General features: G+C 37.6%; 1 protein-coding gene and 1 long non-coding RNA gene across 6 annotated transcripts in view; one reads left to right on the top strand and one right to left on the bottom strand.

Moving 5' to 3' along the window:
- mthfsd (methenyltetrahydrofolate synthetase domain containing) overlaps positions 1–21,310 on the top strand; it is a 71,514-nt gene extending 50,204 nt beyond the window's left edge. For 4 of the 5 annotated variants that reach the window (XM_087292361.1, XM_087292358.1, XM_087292360.1 and 1 more), the window contains 2 exons: positions 5,064–5,189; positions 20,682–21,310. In XM_087292361.1, coding sequence (XP_087148487.1) covers positions 5,064–5,189; positions 20,682–21,140 — 585 coding nt within the window. In that variant the 3' untranslated portion in view covers positions 21,141–21,310. The remainder of the gene's footprint in view (positions 1–5,063; positions 5,190–20,681) is intronic. The other variant, NM_001045099.1, reaches the window with a different exon arrangement.
- Positions 1–22,660, bottom strand: part of LOC137488296 (uncharacterized) — a 724,224-nt gene that overhangs the window by 147,498 nt on the left and 554,066 nt on the right. The window lies entirely within an intron of this gene.

Raw genomic sequence — 22,660 nt, forward strand, 5'->3', positions numbered from 1 at the left:
GCTCTGGTAGCAGCAAAGAAAGCTCTGGCAGTGATGAAGTGCTGATGGCCATTTTGTTAGGGGCAATCCTCGCAGCCATCAGGTCTTGACTGTGGTTGACAGCTATTTTATCCAAGCCAGTTTGTCTTGTTGTTGAGTGCTGCTGGCAACCATTTTGTCAACTAGTTGATGTGAGGGAGTCACCTGAATCTCAAAAAAATATATAATATCATCAAAAACGTTATATTTTGTAATTAGTAGGGTTGCGTACTGAAACCCTATGTACTTATGTGACCGGTATGCACTGTGCTGAATCAGCATATGAATTTTGGTACCACTGGTGCTGCAACAAGGACGTAAGAAGCATCAAGGGTCAGCAGCCAGAAAGTTGTTGAGTTATCCTGGCGACCATTTGGTCTTACTGTACAACGATGAAGGATGAGCCCACAGACAGCAGTGCATAGTCCAAAAATTCCAATAGCGTACCTTGAGAACTAACATGTGAGTGTGCTCTTTTCATTTGTCATGGCATGCATAAAAAAAAGTTCACCGTACATAAAGTCAATGAGCATACACTCCGGTAAATTTGTGATGTTAGCAAGGTTTAAATACACTGGATGTGATTCTTGAGGGAGCGATTACCTTGGTGTAGACAAATGAATAAAACCGCTGGATCTATGTTGTGGCAGAGTTTTCTGTTACAAAGCAGACTCTCACAACGGACGTACATATCCAAATGCAGTTAATTAAAGGCAAGGTCGTATAGGCAAAAGTCATAAAACAGGAGCATGAAGGTAATCCAATAAACAAAGTCAAAACAAAGGCAAAAGTTCAGGCTAGGTGACAAAAATCAAAATGATGAACACGGCAATAATCAAAACACAGGAAATCAAACAAGAATGATTTGTGAAAGTGAGGTGTATAAACCATGTAATCAGTCTGTCATAAGCTACAGCTGTGTCTGTGTTGACTAAAATGAGTCTGTGAGGAGTGCAAAGGGTTCTGGGAGTTGAAGTTTATTAGAAGTACTGGGAGCCTCTTCAGCTGCTCCAGAACGCAGCAGCACGAGTGGTCTTCAATGAACCTAAACGAGCACATGTCACTCCCCTGCTAGTCCGTTTGCACTGGCTGCCAGTTGCTGCTTGCATCAAATTCAAAGCTCTGATGTTTTCCTACAAAGTAACTTCTGGCCTTGCACTTCTTATCTGCTCTCACTTCTGCAGATCTATGTGCCCTCCAGAAACTTGCTTTCTGTGAATGAACGTCGCCTCGTGGTTCCATCCCAAAGAGGGAAGAAATCACTTTCGCTCACGCTCACGCTCACGCTCAATCTGCCCAGTTGGTGGAATGAACTCCCTAACTGCATCAGAACGGCAGAGTCACTCGCTATTTTCAAGAAACTAAAAACTCAACAATTTAGTGTCCACTTCACTTCCTAATCTGCAATTGCCTCTCTGGATATCACACTAACTGTACCAAAAAAAAAAAAAAGTACTAATACTTTCCTTCTTAGACTTTACAGACCTGAAACTTGCCTATTGACCTTTTTCTCTGCTGACGAGTGGGCGCTGCCATTTGAATCTTTTTGGCTCGAGACTTCCGGTCTCATTCACTTCCATTCATTTTTAGACAATAAAAACTGCTTATTACGCTGCTTGATGTTGCAATTTGATATTTTCTTGTTATATTATACTACTTGGTCTGTATAGTCATGCAAACATTTGTTTGTAGAGCAAGTAGTTTGACCGTTTTTTGCCGATTATTATTCCTAGTCATTTCTCCCATAGGCGACTGAATCGGAAGTTCTAAGACAATCGCGAAAACAGGCGCACTTCTGCATTTTAGAATAAGGTCAATAGGACTTATTCATTGTTGCTCTTATAGTTGTGTAAGTTGCTTCCTTGTCCTCATTTGTAAGTCGCTTTGGATAAAAGCATCTGCTAAATGTAAATGTAAAATGTAAACTAATCTCCACCGGAGAAAACACAGCTGACAATCGCAGCACTGTCCTTTGTCATTGCAAACTAGCTGCAAATTAGCTGTAAGTTTGCTGCTTCTGTCCAACATCTACATTACCCAGATGATGAAGATGAAACTAGCATGGACATTTCAGCAAGACAATGATCCAAAACACAGCCAAGGATATGGTTTCAGAAAAAAGATAACCAAGCTGTAGAAAGGCCCAGCCAATTACCTGACTTGAAATCAAAAGAAAACACAAAATAAAGATTAGATCTGACAGGCGAGACCAACAGAACCATCAAGATTTTTCCACTCTGTTGAAGTCTGTGGAAACAAATCACACATTAGCAATACATGTTACTACATTCTCCAAATGAGTGACATCTTTAAGCTGCCATTACCAAAAACACCTTTTATTCATATCCAGCATATGCTTTACGCAATGGGTGCCCTTCCAGCTGCAACCCATCACTGGGAAACACCCTTACAACCTATTCACACACATAAACTACAGACAGTTTAGCTTACCCAATTCACCTATACCACATATCTTTGGACTACTGGGGGAAAACGAAGCACCTGAAGGAAACCCACATGAACATGGGGAGAACATGCAAACTCCACACAGAAATGTCAACTGATCCAGCCGAGGCTCGAACCAGTGATCTTCTGGCTGTGAGACAACAGTGCTACCCACTGCGACACCTTGCAGCCCAAAAGCCTTTTGTATTTCAGAAGTTCAGTACTTTTCTCCTTGTGTCATTCCATTGTTATTACACAAACCTCATTTTTCAGATTTTCTTAGTTTTTTTTATTTTTTATGTTTGTATTGTTTGTTTGTTTTTTTACCATAATCTGGTTCAAATCTATGTTAACAGCTCCTTTAGAAATATTATTCATAGGAAAAACAATGTTAAATACTTATTTCCCCCAGTTTATATACCAACACTAGTGCATCTAAAAAATATTACAATATCATTGAAAAGTTTATTTAAGTAATTAGAAGGGTTGGGTACTAAAATAGTACCTATGTAACCTGTATGCACCGGATTGAATCAGCATATTATCGATTTCGGTGCCACTGGTGCTGCAACAAGGACCTAAAAAGCATCAAAGGCATAAATCAAAGGCACACAAGTACACGTTTTGTCACACCATCTCTAAACATTTAATTCTAAACAACTTTAAAGAATACGAACACCAGCGGCGAAGTTAGGTGTTTATCCTTGTTGCTTACTTAATAAAACATTTGAGGGCTCATGAAATCAACTTAAAGGCAGTGCAATGCACTGCCTTTGAAAGCTTGCGACATCATCTGGCACTTTTACAGAGTAAGTTTACATGGACATCAATACTCCGATTTTAACATGATTAAGACAATACTCTGAGTATGAGTCTACCATGTAAACAGCGGATTTGATTACCTTAAATGAACAAAGACACCCATTGTCACAAAATTCTTTTTTTTTTTCTTTTCATTCTGCGTGTGGTATCAAAGTCAATTAAAAACAACACTCTTCCACCAGACTTTACTTCATATTTACATCTAATACCTCAGTTTGTCATGAGGTATGAACAATATGTTGCTGAATAAAGGTAAAACTGCCAAACTGCAGCTAATGTCGAAAAATTAAAAATGAAACACTCAAAATTCCATGAAACTCGGGAGGAAATGTGGATAGCTTGGGGACACAATGATGACATTAATCGATCTTTGTACTATAACATGTAAAATGGAATCCTGAAAGGAACATTCAAAAAGCAACTCATGTAAACACCTTCATCATATCATTGACTTATTCAGATTAAGGCAAATAATTAGATTACGGATGTCCATGTATACGTAGTCACAAGCCCTATGTAGTAAGTATGCTACTGTAAGCCCCAAGTAGTAAGTAAGCTAATGTAATCTTAATTACATAATGCAAATCTTAAATTCATGCTAAAAACTAATGATCAAAGTAAATATATTAATGCAATTCAATTTAAATATATAAAATATGAATTGATGTTAACTTAAATTATATTGGTCAATTAAAATTAAAAAAATAATTTAATGATTAAAATATTTTTTTGTCAAATACATTTTTTTTCTAGAGTCATCTACCATAATTTTGTGGCTCAAAAGTATTAGTTCAGGCTACATTTTGGCACTGGTGCAGTTTTAAAAGTATTGATTTAGCACCAGTATTTAAATAACCCTAAACAAAACCCACTAGTAAAAAATCATTACACATATTTCAAGCGTTTATTTCTTTTAATATTGATGGTTATGATGTACAGCTAATAAAAACTCAAAATTCAGTAACATTTCAGAAAATTTTTTATGTTATCTAAGACCAATATATATATATATATATATATATATATATATATATATATATATATATATATATATATATATTACTTTACTTTACACATTACTTGTGCAATGTGACATGGCATGGTACCGATCAGTTGTGCGGAGTTGTCATGGAAGCCCGGGTTGCTCTGATAGCAGTGTTTAGCACTTCTGAGTTGTTGGGACTGCTATTTCATATGTTTCTTTATAATGCTCTATATAGATTCTGTATGGGGTTCAGGTCCAGCATGTTTGCTGGCTAATTAAACACGGGGATACAATGGTCCTTAAAACAAGTATTGGTACTTTTTAGTTTGTTAGTCTTGCTGGTAAATCATATCATTATCTCCATAAAACTGGTCAGCATAGGGAAGCATGAGAAAATTTCAGATGGGTCTTAACTTGGCTAAGAAAATAATGTACTGCTTTCACTTTATAAATAAATATATATATATATATATATATATATATATATATATATATATATATATATATATATATATATATATATATATATATATATATACATTTGTAAATATTTAAAAAATATATTTAAAAGTGTAAATAGTATAAAAGGTGTGTGTGTGTGTGTGTGTGTGTGTGTGTGTGTGTGTGTGTGTGTGTGTGTGTGTGTGTGTGTGTGTGTGTGTGTGTGAGTGAGTGAGTGAGTGAGTGAGTGAGTGAGTGAGTGAGTGAGTGAGTGAGTGAGTGAGTGAGTCAAATACATAAATTCACTGTAATTATATCCAGTATTATTTTTTTATCTGTTTTCTGTGTTTAGGTGATGGACATTCCAGAGGAACTCATTGAAAGACATGACCTCATGGTTGACTTTATTATAACAGCAACAAGAGTCATCAAGACTGAATGTAAACACCCTAAACCACAAGGCATCATTTGGTCTATGGTATTCATTTATATTTGTTATCTTTTTTGGGACATTTGCCACTGTGTTACAGTTTTAAAAGTTTTAGCTTAAGTTTGCTTATCAATTAATTAGTACTAAGACTTTTTGGGTTGCAAGATCTATATTTTCTATCTACTGTATATTGTGTTCATCAAATTTAGAAATTGGTATGGATGTGTATATTTACTCTATACTGATTCAATGAGAACAACCCCCAGATGTGAAGATTAGTTAAAGGGGTGGTCCACTACGATATCAAATTTTAAATTATAGTTAATGTGTAATGTAGCTGTGTGATTGTAAACAGCATTTCTGAATGTAAAATGCTTTAATGCAAACAGACACCTTGGTTTTTACAGAGTTAGCTTAGCAAAGCCTACAAAGAACGAATTTTGGGGACTACAAAAAATACTTCCGGCCCGTGTGAGATCACAAAATACTTTTACCGCGCACACACACACTGCGCAGCTAAGGGCCGTAGCCAGAGGCTCTGTAATGTTACAGCAGAGAGAGAAAATGCCATCCTGCTATTTCCACAGAGCTTCTCTGTTTCTGTGTTTGGGCTTCCAAAGGACACAACACAAAGACAGAAGTGCTTACAGTTCAATATTAATTATGTTCCAGATAATTATAATATACATAGCAAGCATGTTTGACAAAACAGCTTCCAGAATCTCCTCCGGTTCAGTTCTGGATTCAGTTAAAATCTTCTCGAAGATGGATCATCTACAAGCAAACACTGAACTCTTAGCCACGACCTGTAAGTGTTTTAATTTGTTAAAATTGATCATGACATGTACAGTGTCTAGCCTTAACGGTATGTTGTAGCAAAGATGTAAACAATGGGAAATGATGTTCGCCACCGCTAACGATTTAGCTACAATTTCATATTTATCAGTCAAACTGCTGTAAACACACACACTTCATTGGCACGTGCAGCCTCTCTCTGTGTGTGCGCGACTTTGCATTGTTTCTCTATAGGCAACTTATCCATGCGTTTTAACGTCTCGTATAATGAAGTTGCAAAAGATATGTAAATGATTCATGTTACTTACATAGGCACATTCCGAATGTCTGTGAAAGACGTCGTGTAACGCGTTGAGTTAAAAAAAATACAGGAGATCACTCCTAACTGATGTGTAGCAGCATAAAAAATCAATCAAGGCTCACACAGGTCGCATTCCACATCTTGTGCTTTATTCTTCTGTCACCACAGAAAATAACTTAATCCAAGCATGAGAGAAAAAGAAAAATAAACATCGCTCCCGCACACATGCGCTTCTCGTCTTACAGATAGTTCATGGTATACATACACACACACACACATAAACACAGACACTATGGCACACACACACTCTCTTAAAGGAGCCGCACCCCATTTCACACGTTACAGACACTTGTCAGATGTTATTTTAGAGAGGAAGCATGAGGTTAACTGACTGTTTACACAAAACGCGAGTGCTTGTACGGGCGTGATGTGGAGCCGATCTGTGAATCGCAGCACATTATGACACGACTTGAGGGCGGGCCTTTCAGATGAACTAGGAAATTTATCAGTTGTTTTCATGTTAGCTGAGTAGCTGTATATAATCAAAGTGAGATTAATGAAAAAAATATCATGATTTCCTTCATGATTTCTTTTGCTCCTCTCTGCCCTAGTTCCTTTGTGGACTCGACAGTTTCTTCAGCTACCTTCTGTAATTTTGAACCGGTGTCTCCCTCTGAGTTAAGGGGTTTAGTGTTTCAGACAAAAACTTCAACTTCGCCGTGTGATCCTATTTCCTCTAACCTTTTAAAGGAGACTTTCAACACAATAGATTCTAGTATACAAGCAATTATTAATTCCTGCTTAGTTTCAGGCACTGTCCCTGCGTTTTTAAAGCATGCAGTTGTCCAGCCATTGCTTAAAAAACCCAATGCAGATTTAAATTGCTTAAATAGCTTCAGTCCTATCTCTTAACTTCCATTTATGTCAAAAGTTCTAGAAAGAGCTGTCTTATCACAGCTACAGCCTTTTTTTAAAATCGTCCCATAAACTTAAACCTTTACAGTCAGGTTTCACTATGCACCTTAGTACTGAAACCGCTCTATTAAAAGTGTTGAATGACTTACTGCTGTCGGTAGATTCAGGCAGTAATGCGGTTTTGGTTTTACTGGATCTGAGCTCTGCTTTCGATACAGTTGATCATATCATCCTTCTGTCACGTCTGGAACATTGGGTGGGCATAAAGGGTTCAGCACTTCAATGGTTTCAGTCATATCTGAAATCCAGGTCTTTTTCAGTTTCTGTTGGCCAATTTATGTCAACATCTGCCCCTCTTCTGTGTGGTGTCCCCAGGGCTCTATTCTGGGTCCAATGCTCTTCAATTTATATATGCTTCCTCTTGGTAATATTATAAGGAAACATAACATCTCTTTTCATTGTTATGCAGATGACTCTCAGCTGTATTTTCCCTTAAAATCTCAGAACTCCCTGCAGTCTCTAATTAATTGTCTTGAGGATATTAAATGTTGGATGGCAAAAAAAGTCCTTTAACTTAATAATGACAAAACTGAGGTTATTCTCTTCAGTCCCTCAAAAACAAGAATGTCGTATATTGGGGGCTTGGGAAGTCTTACACCGTATGTTAAATCGCAAGTAAAAAATCTATGAGTTATCTTTGATTCTTAAAAACAAATTACAAATTAAAAACAAATTAGCTCAGTGGTTAAGAATAGTTATTATCAGCTGAGGATCATCTCTAGACTCAAATCCATTCTTTCCTTTTAAGATCTGGAAAAGGTCATACATGCTTTTATCATGTCCCGCCTAGACTATTGCAATTCTTTATATGTTGGTCTGCCTCAATCCTCATTGGCACGGTTGCAGTTGGTTCAAAATGCGGCAGCTAGACTTTTAACAGGCACCAAAAAACATGCTCATATCTCACCAGTTTTAGCATCTCTTCATTGGCTTCCTGTTAATTTTAGATGTCAGTTCAAGATTTTACTTATTGTTTTTAAAGCACTGAATGGGCAAGCACCTTCTTATATGTCAGAACTTATTAACTTAGAGTCAACTCCTTGGTCTCTTAGGTCCTCAAATAAAATTTTACTGCAAATTCCTCGGTCACGACCTAAATTGAAAGGTGATAGAGCCTTTGCAGTCGCTGCTCCTCGTTTGTGGAACCAGCTGCCACCGGATATTACAAGTGCTTCTTCTCTCTCTATTTTTAAGTCTAGACTTAAGACACATTTTTATTCTATTGCATTCATGCTTTTAATCTTTATTGTGGTTCTTGCTGTAATACTTATATTCCTATTATTACTTTTATTGTTATTTTTACTCTTTTAGAGTGTGTGCTATGGTTTTGTTCAGCACTTTGGTCAGTGCCAAACTGAAGTAAATGTGCTTAATAAATAAACTTTACTTACTTAATTACTTACTTCAAGTGAAACATGAGCACACATCGCTTTGCATCTTATTAACACAACCAAGCCTTAAAACAGGGCTATTCAATTGGCGGCCCACGGGCCGAATCCGGCCCCGAGACGCTTTGTTCCAGTCCTCCAAACAGTGTGACCAAGACATCAAAAATACATTAAATTCAGTCGACAAATGTTCACTATAGTTTTGAAGTTACGTGCGTCTGTTCAATAACAGCACGAGCTGCAGTTAAAGACTGCACAGAGCGTGAGTCATCATAAGCGAGTGGTGCGGGCAGCCGAAAACATGTTTGTAGAAAAGGCTATTTGTAAAATGCACTGATATCATTAATAGGGATGCAACGATTAGCTGATTTTACTATTAACTGCGCTTTAATTCGTCACAGTTTATTAATCGTAAAGTCTTCTCTAAGCTGCATTTTTGTTGCATGAAACGAAACTGCTGCAAAATGCCAAGTTGCTTGTGCGCCAGTTTTAAGTTTGAAGTACACCAAGGCTAATACGCACACACACAGGATTGACTATAGCAGCGGCCGTTCCCATATCACATCTTTTCCGCTTGCAAGTTTGTTATTTCTAATGTAAGAATATATGACAATATGCCGGCACCAGCGGAATGACGCCCTTGCGTCTTTCTGGGCGCACGCAGTAGAAAACATCCCACGATGAGAGTTGTGCGTGCCTTTCAGTTTAAACAAAAGATATGTCAGACAAATTATTATTAAAATGATTATGTTTCCATGAATGCAGATGGCAACAACAGTTAATCGAAATAGCTACTTACCTAATATAAAGCTTGAATTTACATTAGACGTGATAACAGTGAAACCATGGTTATTCTTCAGACTATATAATCGTACAACCAAAATCTGTAATTGTTGCATCAATAATTGTTATGCAGTTCAAACATATGAATGTGTCTGAATGTAGAAGAAGCCTACTTCAGCAATGCACTACTTTTGTTGTGCTCTGAAATAAAACATTTGAATGTTTGTAAAAAAAAAAAAAAATTCTATTGTACAAAGCAGTAATATTATGTAGTTTCAAAATACAATATATTAACATTTTAATGTAGAAAAAGCCAATATGGGTGTCTTAAGGAGCAAAAATATACAGTATATGGGCTCTTATATGCTGTTGTGTCATCACTCATATAGCAAGTCTTATCTCTCCGGCCCTTCGTTAGGGATGCTTTTCATGAACCGGCCCCCATGACAAACTAATTGAATAGCCCTGCCTTTCATGCACACATTATTTAATCATATTTATTGTTAACTAAACATATTACTGACATATGTTAATGCATTAATGTTGTAGGGGATCAACCTAAGTTTTAAGATCGATCATGGTTTATTAGCTCATTTTCAATGAACCGGATCTTGAAGATCTTAAAGATTCGACTCAATTGATTCAGACTGAATCGGATTAAACGATTCACACTTTATCTACCATTTGTCCCACTAATAGAAAACATCTTTAACTGCTTAAGATCAATCTGTACCAGATCAGCATAAGACAACGTTTGTTCCTCAGTTTGTCATGGGGCATGAAAAATATAATGCTGAATGAAAATAAAACTGACGAGCTGCTGTTAAAGTTGAACATTTAAAAATGAAATTGCATGAAACTCCAGAGGAAACGTGGATAGTGTGGTGACACAATGACATGCAATATGGGATCATGAAAGTAACATTCAAAAAGCAACTCATGTAAACATCTTTATCATATTTTTGTTTTAATAAGGTTATTATTAACCTATTAAGGCTAATAGTTAGAATACTGATGACCATGTAAACAACGTCACAAGCCCCAATCCTAGAAAATAGGTGTTCCTTGATTTTGATGACAGCCTTTCCACAAGTTGTAAGCTAATGTAATGTTACTTGCATAATGCAAATCTTAAATTTATGCCAACAAACAAATGATTAAAATCAATATATTAATGCTATTTAATTCAAATATATAAAATATGAATTGATACTTTTAACTTTATTTATATTGTTTAATATGTTGTTAAATAACTAGAGTCATCCACCATTATTTTATAGTTCAAAAGTATCGGTTCGGGAACCGTTTTGACACCAGAACTGGTATTGAAATAACCCCAAAAGAAACACAACCCTATCAATACACAGGGCTATCTAGTTTTGTATTTTGTTTTAATTAGTTGAAAAGTTGTAATTTAATATACAGTCAGATTTTTATACACAGACAAAATTGTTCATACCCCTGGCAAATTCAGACTTAAAGTTACTTTTATTCAACCAGCAAGGTTTTTTTGGACTGGAAACTGGAAATGACACAGGCTTCTCCGAAAAGATATTAGGATGATGTACAAAATGCATCATTGTGGGAATTTTTCTCAGCATTTAATTACCTTTGAACAAATGGCATGTCCAAAATTATTCATACCTATCTCAATAACCAATAAAAAAGCCTTAAGGCTCATACACACCAGGACACTTTTTGTTTGTGTTTATTGTCAGCGTTTATCGAGACGTTTATTTTCGTATTCAGCGCAACAAAACAAAAAAACTAGCATGAGGTGCTTTCTTAAAATATTACGCTTTGACACCTGTCTTTTTGCATGTTGGTGTGCAGGATTAAATTGGTGCCCTTTATTTAGTCACAAGGAGTTGAACATTGACGGTGTGCATGGGCCTTTACTCTACGCTTGCTATAATTTCTGACCAGTTTTTTGCATGCCTCCACTGGTATTTTTTCCTGTTCATCTTTTGCAATGAGCTCCAATTCTTTCAATTTGGAGGGTCTCTTTGAGGGTCTACTTAAGCAGCTTTTAGTGGAAGTTCTACCATGTTGTCATTGTCATGCCAACTTGCTACACAGAAGCTTGCAACACTTGCACCGCCTCTGAGTTCTTTTTATTAGTTCACTGCTGTGGAACTGACATTATTGAGAGTGCTGCTGTGAGTAAAAGTTGAAACAGTTTTATCTTGACACTCTTCTAAAAACAAACATGGTACTCATGTGTGAGGTGCAACAAAAGATGCACATCTGTTAATCCAAGTCTGAATAGAAAAACAGTGGAAATATAAGACTGTCTCATCTTGTGCTTTTCATAAAAGTAATAAAAAAAATCTAAATCTGTTTTTTGATTTACAATAAAAAAATATTTTTTTCAATTTACTGTTACACACACACACACACACACACACACACACACACACACACACACACACACACACACACACACAGGGCTTGGCATTAACTTTTTTGATCACCAGCCACTGCAGGTAGTAGTTTTCCAACATAACTAGCCACTTGCCATTTTCACTAACCACAATTTTATTGTTGGGAAAATATATTTTATACACAGAAATGACTTTAACATGCTAAAATTACTTTGATTAGATTAGATAGGTTATCTCCACATGCTTCCTCATTCATTTCACTTTTTGTGTGTCATGTATGAGCTTGCTCAATAGTCATGAGCAAATGGGTCATGATTTCATAGTGTAACAACTATAGTTTTTATTTCACATAATTTTCAGAGCTCAAAATGAAGGATTTAGCAAAGTAATCTCTGACAACACCAAACATAAATAATTAATTATTTCTTAGCCACAATTTTAAATGTGTCAAAACAAGCAAAATATAGCTGTATACTATACATTTTATTTAATAAAACATATGCACAGTAATCTGTCCTGGCTAAAAGTCCCAGCTCACCAGTTAACACATAAATGGGGAGTTATATCTCCCATTAAAGCAATGTTATTATAAATAAAAAAGATAATTAAACCATAATAATGCAAAAGAAAGCAATTAAAAAACATACCGTGTGATAACGAAAGGATGATCACACACACGGTTAACATTAGACCCATTAATAATCTGTTTAAAGAATAGTTAAAGCGAAAGCAGCCGGTGCTGGTTACAAAAAGAAAAATCTGGAACTCTTGAAAGCAGCAAGACCGTGGGTGCATGTTCATCACTTTTTGTCTAGTGTATTTGAAACAGAACCAATCACATCAGTTGTGTTTCTAGACACAATTGCTTCACAGTTGCTCACGCGAACGCAATTATTTTTGTAAGTCGTGTTGCTTCTCAATTCTAAGATCGTCTTTGCATGCATATTGGACCATCCTTATTTTCAAACCCTGCTTTTAAGAATTATTATCCGGGGAAATTATTTTTAACCAGCCAAAGTGACTAGTGGAAGTGTCTGTCTTACTCGTCACCGCTGAAATCTACCCGCATTTGGTGGGTTGGTGATGGGTGTTAAGGCAAGCCTTGTATATCTGTCTATATTTATTATTTCCTTTATTTATTTGCTTTATTTAGCCAGGAGATCACATTGAGACAGTACTGTTTCTTCTTCCAGTGAGACCTGGTCAAATATTTAATAAAAATATTTATTTAGAGGGCTTTACATTAACACCCGCCAACCCGCATGGGTAGATTTCAGTTTTGGCGGGTTAGACTTAGACAGCCGCTCCCACTAGCCACTTTGGCAGGTTGGAAATAATTTTTAAATTGTGGTTTTCTTAAAGCAAGGTTCGACAATAAGGATGTCCCAATACGCATGCAAATGTTATCTTATAATCGAGAAGCAGCATGACTGACAAAAATAACTGTTTGCGCGAACAAAAGCAGGTAAATACCTTTGAGAAGATGATTACTCACGCAGCCGCGCGCTCCCGTTTACTTGCGCGAAACCATAGATATATACACTAGCCGCCACATTGGTACAGTGCTTCCAGGACAAATGTCATTTAACCGCACTAGTCAAGACGGTGTTATTACGTGAAGATGCGGGACTTTAGCGCTGTCTACGGGTGTAGTAACGAGCAAACAAAGAAAACAAAGCACAAAGGCAGAACATTTCATAGGTAAGATTAAGTTTTTTTCTGTTTTTGAATGTTCTGAACTTTTGTGCTAATCAGGTAATGTTATTGATGATGACAGTCACTTACTGCATTCACCATAAGGCAAAGCAGCTCCAACTCACACTAAACACTCGACTTATGCTAGTTTTGTTGAATAAAATCAGCAAACAATGCAAAAGAAATATGACAACGAGATGCTGCGCTGCCAGACACTTGTATTATTATCGGCTAACTTTAGTGAAAGAGTCGTTCGGGGGATTCATTCACAAACGAATCGCTCCCTCCGTCAGTATGAGAAGTGAAAGCAGGAGAGGAGCTGTGTTTCAGGACATGATTAGATCAAATATAACAGGGAGGGTGAATAGTACATTTCTGTACACACAAACACAAGCTTTTTGTCAGGAATGCCCGTGCGGTCACTGATCCATCAATGTAGAAAAATGATGTAAAATTATAATTTTTGTAATTAGAAAAAAAAAATTACACACTAACATCCAGGAAAACTCCCAATCATAGATATACGTGTATATGTGTATATCTCTGGCTTTGGATGGCCACAGTCCTCCACTGTACCTTGGTCCCGCATTCATTTCAAAGGAGCGCTACTGTAGCAAGATGGCGGCGCTATTGACGCATTCCGTCCAATAGACAACAATAGGCCAGGCGACATCTAGTGTTTATATCTATGGCGCGAAACAACCATGTGTAGACGAAGCTCAACTGATGTGATCGGTTCTCTTTGAAATAGACTAGACAAAAAGCGATGCTCGTGTAAACAACAAACCTTTTGTCTGCAGCAGCAGTAGTCACTGCTTTCGTTTTAATTATTCTCAGGCATGTGATCATCCTTTCATTATTTCATTGCAGTATGTTAGGCAAGGCAAGGCAAGTTTATTTATATAGCACATTTCATACACAATGGCAATTCAAAGTGCTTTACATAAACAAGAATAACAGAAACAAGTAAAATAAAAATAAAAACAAATAATAAAAATGCGTAAAAACAAAACAAAACAGAAAAACAGGTAAAATGTGATATAAAAGAATGAAGAAGAAGAGAAAAACATGATAGTGCAATCTGTCGGACGCAGCACAGTGCTCATTCAGTAAAGGCACAGCTAAACAGATGTGTTTTCAGTCTTGATTTGAATGTGCCTAATGTTGGAGCACATCTGATCATTTCTGGAAGCTGATTCCAGCAGCGAGGGGCATAGTGGCTGAAGGCAGATTCACCCTGCTTTGACTGGACTCTTGGAACTTCTAGTTTATATGATCCTAATGATCTGAGTGATCTGTTAGGTTTGTATTCAGTGAGCATATCTGTGATGTATTTAGGTCCTAGGCCATTTAGTGATTTATAGACCAGTAATAATACTTTAAAATCTATTCTGAATGTAACTGGCAGCCAGTGTAAAGACCTGAGGACAGGTGTGATGTGCTCTGATTTTCTGGTTCTGGTTAGAATTCTGGCTGCAGCGTTCTGGATGAGCTGCAACTGTCTGACTGTCTTTTTAGGAAGACCAGTGAGGAGTCCATTACAGTAATCCACTCTGCTGCTGTTAAAGCATGAACAAGTTTTTCTAAATCTTTACTAGAAACAAAGCATCTGATTCTTGCTATGTCTTTGAGATGATAGTATGCTGATTTACTGACTGCTTTGACATGACTGTTGAAACTCAGATCTGACTCAAGAGTCACACCAAGATTCTTGACCTTATTTTTTGTCGTTTGACCTTTAGTGCCAAGGTACGCATTTACCTTGAGAACCTCATCTTTGTTTCCAAACACAATTATTTCAGTTTTCTCTTTGTTTAACTGAAGAAAGTTTTGGCACATCCAATTGCTCATTTCATCAATGCATTGGCAGAGGGTGTCAATGGGGCTGTAGTCATTAGGCACTAAGGCTAGGTAGATCTGAGTGTCATCAGCATAGCTGTGGTAGGAGATTTGGTTCTTTCTCATTATTTGGCTTAGAGGGAGCATGTAAAGGTTGAACAGGAGAGGTGCCAAAAATGAGCCTTGTGGGACTCCACATGTCATGGGTGTCCACCTCGACCTATGGTCACCTATACTGACATGGTAACCTCTCCCTTCAAGGTAAGGTCTAAACCATTTGAGGACCGTGCCAGATAGCCCAACCCAGTTTTCCAGCCTATCCAGAAGTATGCTGTGATCGACAGTGTCAAATGCAGCACTGAGATCCAACAATACCAGCACTGTTATTTTACCTGAATCTGTATTTAGGCGTATATCATTGATTATCTTTATAAGAGCGCTCTCTGTACTGTGATGTGCTTCTGAACCCCGATTGAAAATTGTCTAAACACCCCCTGAAGTTTAAGAACTTGTTAACCTGGTTAAAAACAACTTTTTCAATGACTTTGCCAATGAAAGGGAGATTTGAGATTGGCCTGTAATTGCTCAATAGGGTGTTATCCAGGTTGCTCTTCTTCAAGAGGGGTTTAACAACTGCAGTTTTAAGTGAGGTTGGAAAAATCCCTGATAGAAGTGAAGCATTTACCACTTTTAGAAGATCCATTTCTAAACAGGTAAACACCGTTTTGAAGAATGATGTGGGGAGCGTGTCAAGACTGCAGGTTGATGTTTTCATAACTTGCACAATCTCTTCTAAGATTTTGCCGTTAATTGCCATGAAATCAGACATAATTTCTGATTTCTTAAGTTGTGGTTGAGCTTGTTTGATATCGACACAACTTGACTGATTGGATGAGCTGATTGCCTTTCTGATATTATTGATCTTATCAGTGAAGAAATGAGCAAACTCATTACATTTGCTTTCAGAGAGGAGCTCACTTGGAATCTGACTGGGGGGGTTTGTGAGTCTCTCTATCGTTGCAAAGAGTGTGCGAGCATTATTTAAGTTGCTGTTTATAAGGCTTGAAAAGAAAGTCTGTCTAGCAGTGTTTAGTTCCATATTAAAGCCATGAAGACTGTCTTTATAGATATTATAATGGACTACTAGTTTCGTCTTTCTCCACATACGCTCAGCTTTTCTGCACTGTCTTTTCATCATTTGTACTCTTGGTGACCTTGTCCAAGATCCCTTTTGCCTGCCTGTCATCTTCTTAACTTTAACAGGAGCGATGTCATTTATGACATTCTCAATTTTAGAATTGAACAAATCAAGGAGAGAATCAACAGAGTCTGCAGATATACTTGGTGCTAGCGATATGGCCTTCATAAACTGCTCACTGGTGTTCTCATTTATGCATCTCTTTCTGACAGAGACAGATCTGTCTTTAATCATCCTTAACAACAGTCGATGAAATGTGTAAACCCTTAGTTATAAGTAGATCAAGAGTGTGTCCACGATTGTGTGTGGGTCCTTGAACATGCTGAGTCAGATCAAAAGTGTTAAAAACAGTCATCAGTTCTTTTACAGCATTGATTTCTGGATTATCAATGTGAATATTAAAATCCCCAGCAATACTAAAATAATCAAATTCAGAGGTTACAATTGATAACAGCTCTGTAAAATCCTCAATAAAAGCTGGAGAATATTTTGGAGGTCTGTAGATAATGATCAGTAAGATGCGTGGAGCACCTTTTAGTGCTATACTCAGATATTCAAAAGACAAATAGTCACCAAATGACACTTGTTTACATTCATACACATCTTAAAACAGGGCAGCGATGCCTCCACCTCTCCTATTAACTCTGCAAACACTCAAAAAGTCAAAGTTTAAAGGAGCTGCTTCATTCAGAACTGCTGCGCTACAACTGTCATCTAGCCAAGTTTCATTTAAAAGCATAAAATCAAGGAAATTTGTGTTGATAAAATCATTGACTAAAAGAGACTTATTGTTGAGCGATCTGATGTTTAAAAGCGCTAACTTAACAGTTTTAGCTGTTTTCTCTATAGTAGTCTCAGATCTACATTTAATAGATCTTTACATTTTACCAGATTTGAATGATTTGCTTTACGGCCTGATGTTACCTGCTTTCTTTTGCTAACAGTTATTTCTGTAAATATAGTTTAATTATCATTCTTTACAATGACATTGCTTTAATGTTAGATTAACTTCCCATTTATGTAACTGCTGATGTGGGACCTTCAGCCAGGACAGATTACTTTGCATATTTTAGATACATAACTAGATATTTTTAAATGTCAATTTAAAAAAAAAAAAAAAGAAAAGTTTTGTTGAATAAAAAGTACATGTATACAGCTATATATTTGCTTGTTTGACACATTTAAAATGTGTGGCTAAGAAATAATTATATCTTTTTGGTGTGGTCAGAGATAAATTTGGCAAATACTTAATTTTGAGCCCTAAAAAGTCATGTGAAATACAAACCAATTGCAATGCGACACAACCCATTTGCTCATGCACAGTAAGCAAGCTCATACACAACACACACAAATAGTGAAATAAATGATTAGGCATGTGGACAACACAACATCTATATGAAGTCATTTTAGCATGTCAAAGTCACATTTATTGATATAAAATATATTTTCCAAGCAAAAGAATTGTGGCTAGTGAAAATGGCAAGTGGCTAGTAATGTTGAAAATTTACTAGCCACAGTGGCTGGCGATCAAAAAAGTTAATGTCAAGCCCTATATATATATATATATATATATATATATATATATATATATATATATATATATATATATTGCATCATTTTAAACTAATAAAATGTCAGCAAAATCACTGTTAAAATTTTATAGTTGAGAGACTTCCGGTTAAGCATGTGAGTGGGTAGACGCACTTGAAGTTAGCTCCCGAGCATTTTCATCTTTCAATATATCTAGCTGGCTGCTTAAATCTTTAAACATGCTTGGTGGTTTCCTATTTGCATCAGGCATCAGACGGTTACAGTTTGGACGGACTTATGGCTTCTGAAAGGCAGAAAAAAATTAAAATGTCGGCGGCCGCGACAGAGTCATGGCGACAGGCTGCCGCTGGATCTGGAGAATCTCCGTGCCACGCTATCACCGAGCTAACTTCTACCATCGCAGAACAGGTGAAAGCAGCAATTGACACTGCTCTTGCTCCAGTTGTTGCATCGTTTGAGAGTTTTAAATCAAGCATCGAGTCACAAGGTCGACGCATTGACGAACTTGATCAGCACATGAACAATTACAGCGACCGCATTGTAGCACTGGAGCAGACGGTGCTAAAGTTGAATTAAGCCAATAAAGTACTCACCGAGAAAGTGGAGGACTTGGAATCGCGCTCTCGGCATTGTAATCTCTGGGTTATCGTCTTCCGGAAGGAGTAGAAGGGAGCGATCCGGTCACATTTATGTCACACTTTTTCCAGGACGTGCTCGGATCGGAGATGTTTCCAGCTCCTCCATTGCTGGATAGAGCGCACTGTATTGGCCCCGTATCTTTGGCCGACAAGGAGAATCAAAGAGCTAGAGTGATGATTGTGCGGTTTCACTACTTCACCGACAAAGAAAAGGTTGTCCGGCGAGGGAATTGGAACCAGCTCTTCTATCAGAGCCACAAGATCTTCATTTTCCCTGATCATAACTCTAGTGTGGCTAAAAGGAGAGCAGCATTTTCAGTTGTGAGAAATGGCTTGCGTGAGAAGAATGTGAGATTTTTTCTTAGATTCCCGGCTCGCCTAATTATCAGCATTGGCGATGAAAAGTTTCAATTCGACTGCCCTAAAGAAGCCCAGCGGTGGTTCAACGAACGGTATTCTACTTCTTAGACATCACACTGAGATGAATACGCAATAAACATCATTGTATTAACAGCTGTACAGTACTCCGTTAACTGATGACTGTTAACCAAGCTGGTTCAGAAAAACTTTTTTTTTTTTGTTTTTTTTTTTCATGGTGCCAGAAATGACTTTTGCTTTATATGTTCGGGAGTGACCTCACGTGATTTAGATGCCGATATATAGTGTTTTTGTGCATCGGAGGTTAACAAGTTTTGGAGTTCTGCCTCCATTGTTTAGGAATGGAGAGAAGAAGTTGAGTAATGTTCCGGGTAAAGATGGGTGGGGAGGGATGGTGGGCGGTGTTATTTATCTTTATTTTTTAATTTATTTATTTATTTTTGTGTGTGCTTCTCTATGCCTGTGGCCTTCTCTCAACTTGTATATTAAAGCAACTGGATGAACAAAACCAGAAATTTAGTTAGATTCTTGAGTTGGGATGTTAAAGGACTCAATGGTCCTATTAAAAGATCTAAAGTTCTGACTCATTTGAAGCTACAAAAACCTGACATTATACTCCTTCAGGAAACACATCTGCGACTTAAGGATCAAGGCAGACTCCAAACTCGTTGGACATCACACACTTTTCATTCCAACTTTGATTCCAGATGTAGAGGAGTTGCCATATTGATAAATAAGACTGTTCACTTTTCTATGGACAATGTTATTTCTGATGTGAATGGTTGATACCTAATTGTGAAAGGGAAAATTTCACAAACACCAGTAGTTTTGGTAAATGTCGCCTCACAGCAAGAAGGTCGCTGGGTCGAACCTCGGCTCAGTTGGTGTTTCTGTGTGAAGTTTGCATGTTCTCCCTGCCTTCACGTGGGTTTCCTCCGGGTGCTCCGGTTTCCCCCACAGTCCAAATACATGCAGTACAGGGGAATTGGGTAGGCTAAATTGTCCGTAGTGTATGAGTGTGTGTGTGTGTGGATGTTTCCCAGAGATGGGTTGCGGCTGGAAGGGCATCCGCAACATAAAAACTTGCTGGATAAGTTGGCGGTTCATTCCGCTGTGGCGACCCCGGATTAATAAAGGGACTAAGCCGAAAAGAAAATGAATGAATGAATGAATGTTTCTATATAGGAATTTTGGTACAATGGTCTCAGTAGATGCAGTGCCTCAAGGAAAGTGGTCGTTACATCTTGGGGATGTTTCCAGTGAATCAGATTTTGTTTCACATTCAGGGACTGCTTGTCAGCTTTATGTTTTTTTGTGATCTGGCATCCTGAGAATTATCTTACCCAGGGGTGTCCAAACTTGGTCCTGGAGAGTTGGTGTCCTGCTGAGTTTAGCTCCAACATGCCACAACACATCTGCCAGGAAGTTTCTAGTATATCTAATCAGAAGTTAATTAACAGGTTCAAGTGTGTTTGAACTCTCCAGGACACAGGCACTCCTGAACCGAGTTTAGACACCCCTGTTCTTACCTACAGTATGTAACAAGAATTACTAAGTCTTGTTCAGATGGTCTCTATATATTTACTAACCTGTTATAACCTACCAATGTTTTCAGTTACACAAAGAAGAACTGAAGAAAATACCCATTCTGAAGAAACTAAGAACACTGGAGCAGGAAGCTGGAAAAGATGTTGCTTTGAAATTAATACATGCTGGAGAGGATGAATATAGGAAATCCAAAGAGCTACAATGGCAATCTCATCCTAAAGCTGACTTGGAATTTAAATGTTTAGCTTCGAATTCTGACAGGTGTTCTGGATTTGAACCCAAATTTCCTACCACCACTGTATACCTGAGTGACATTCCTCCTGCATTACGTGTAAGTGAGTTGAAGGGCCTGCTCAGAGAACAGGAAGTTGTTCCTTTGCAAATCAGATGGCAGGGGGCAAAGCGCAAAGCTTTCCTGCTATATGCCGATTTCACTGGAGCAGAACGAGCTACCGCCATTCTTCAAAAACTCTTCATAAATGGCCACACCATACAAGCCAAGTGTGTCAGTAGTCAGAAAATGTAGTGTATTTAATACACCTTTCTGAAATGTAGACCTTCGTAATAATAAAATTGTTAAAAATAATTAAACATTGTGTATGATTTCTAAGGGTTAAGTAGATCTGAGCTGTAAAGAAATATAATATTCTTTAAATAAATTCTTGCATCGATAGGGCTCATTACTGTACATGATAATCCGTGTGCGTGTGTGTGTATACTGTGCAGTCCTAGATCCAACAAGCCTGACACTATTTGACTATAAAAGGGATTCTGTTTATAGAAGTAGCCATGATTTATAGTACATTTGTAACTGTTTAAGGGCCTGTTATATATGACAGAGCTTACTGCTTAAAACCCCCTTAGCTGTGCTATATACAGTTAACATCTGTCGCAAAATAAAATGTTTCATTATTGAAATAAAAGAATGATGCAGCGGTGGAGCGACCATCACACACTTTGCAGAGCTTGCCAGAACTGAATTAAGCTCCCATACATGTGTGCTTACATCTCAAAGGTAAAACAACCAGAGAAGACTCCTCTTGAAAGGGACATTTATAGACAATGCATATCAAACATTAAGTGGCCATTCTAATATCACAATAATTACCCTCGAATAAAGCAGCGCAATCACTACCTGACTGCTGTAGTGTTTGTGATAAAGAGGGACGAGGCTGTATCCAGCTTCTTATTCGCAGCTTCTTATTGACTCTATTCGGTCCACCCTAAAAACAGTGAGGCTTCAGTTTTTCAGCTTCACGCTCCAGAAAATACACAACAGTTTTAATCAAAGGCTTGTTATGCGGTCCTGGCGCCATTTTGTGGATTAGACAACATCAATCGTTTCAAGTGGTGCTCGCTGCAGAGCCATTTGAGGAGAGGTGAGCTCCAGAGAGGGGGAGCTTAAGCTTGAGCTCCACCTTTTTTGCACTTCTTCTACGAGTGATGTCACTGGGGGTAGGGTTAGGGGTGGGGTTGGTGTACGCATTAAAACAGCTTACAGGAGGAGGAGCGACAGCTCATGCTCCCCCTCTCTGGAGCTCACCTCTCCTCAAATGGCTCTGCAGCGAGCACCCTCTCAATCGTTTTGGGTCTTCTACACTATGGCAGGCTAATGGCCGCTGACAAGCGCTCTCAGAAATTGTAAATATTTTAAAATAGCCACTATTCTTACAAATAAACTGCATAGTTGCAATCTAAACAACTACATTCTCGACTAAAAAAGCCTCAAAAGTACATTTTGTTGTCAAACAACAGAAATATTTGTCTAACTGTAGCGTCTCTCTGCTTGTTGCTGGCTGTATGTGGGTGGAGTAATACACAGAGGTGAAGGGGGAAGAGGCCTTTGCGCGTTGTTACTTGCAAAATATCGCACAGCTATCAACCAATCAGATTCGAGAACCAGACAGAACTGTTGTATAATTTAGTGCTGTCAATCGATTAAAAAAATTAACTAATTAATCACACTTTTTTTTAAATGAATTGCCATTAATCACAATTAATCACATTTAAAAGACTGAAACTTGCCATTTTGGCCATTCAAATGTA

This window comes from Danio rerio, chromosome 18 (assembly GCF_052040795.2).
Source record: "Danio rerio strain M-AB ecotype USA chromosome 18, GRCz13ab, whole genome shotgun sequence".
Classification (NCBI taxonomy): domain Eukaryota; kingdom Metazoa; phylum Chordata; class Actinopteri; order Cypriniformes; family Danionidae; genus Danio; species Danio rerio.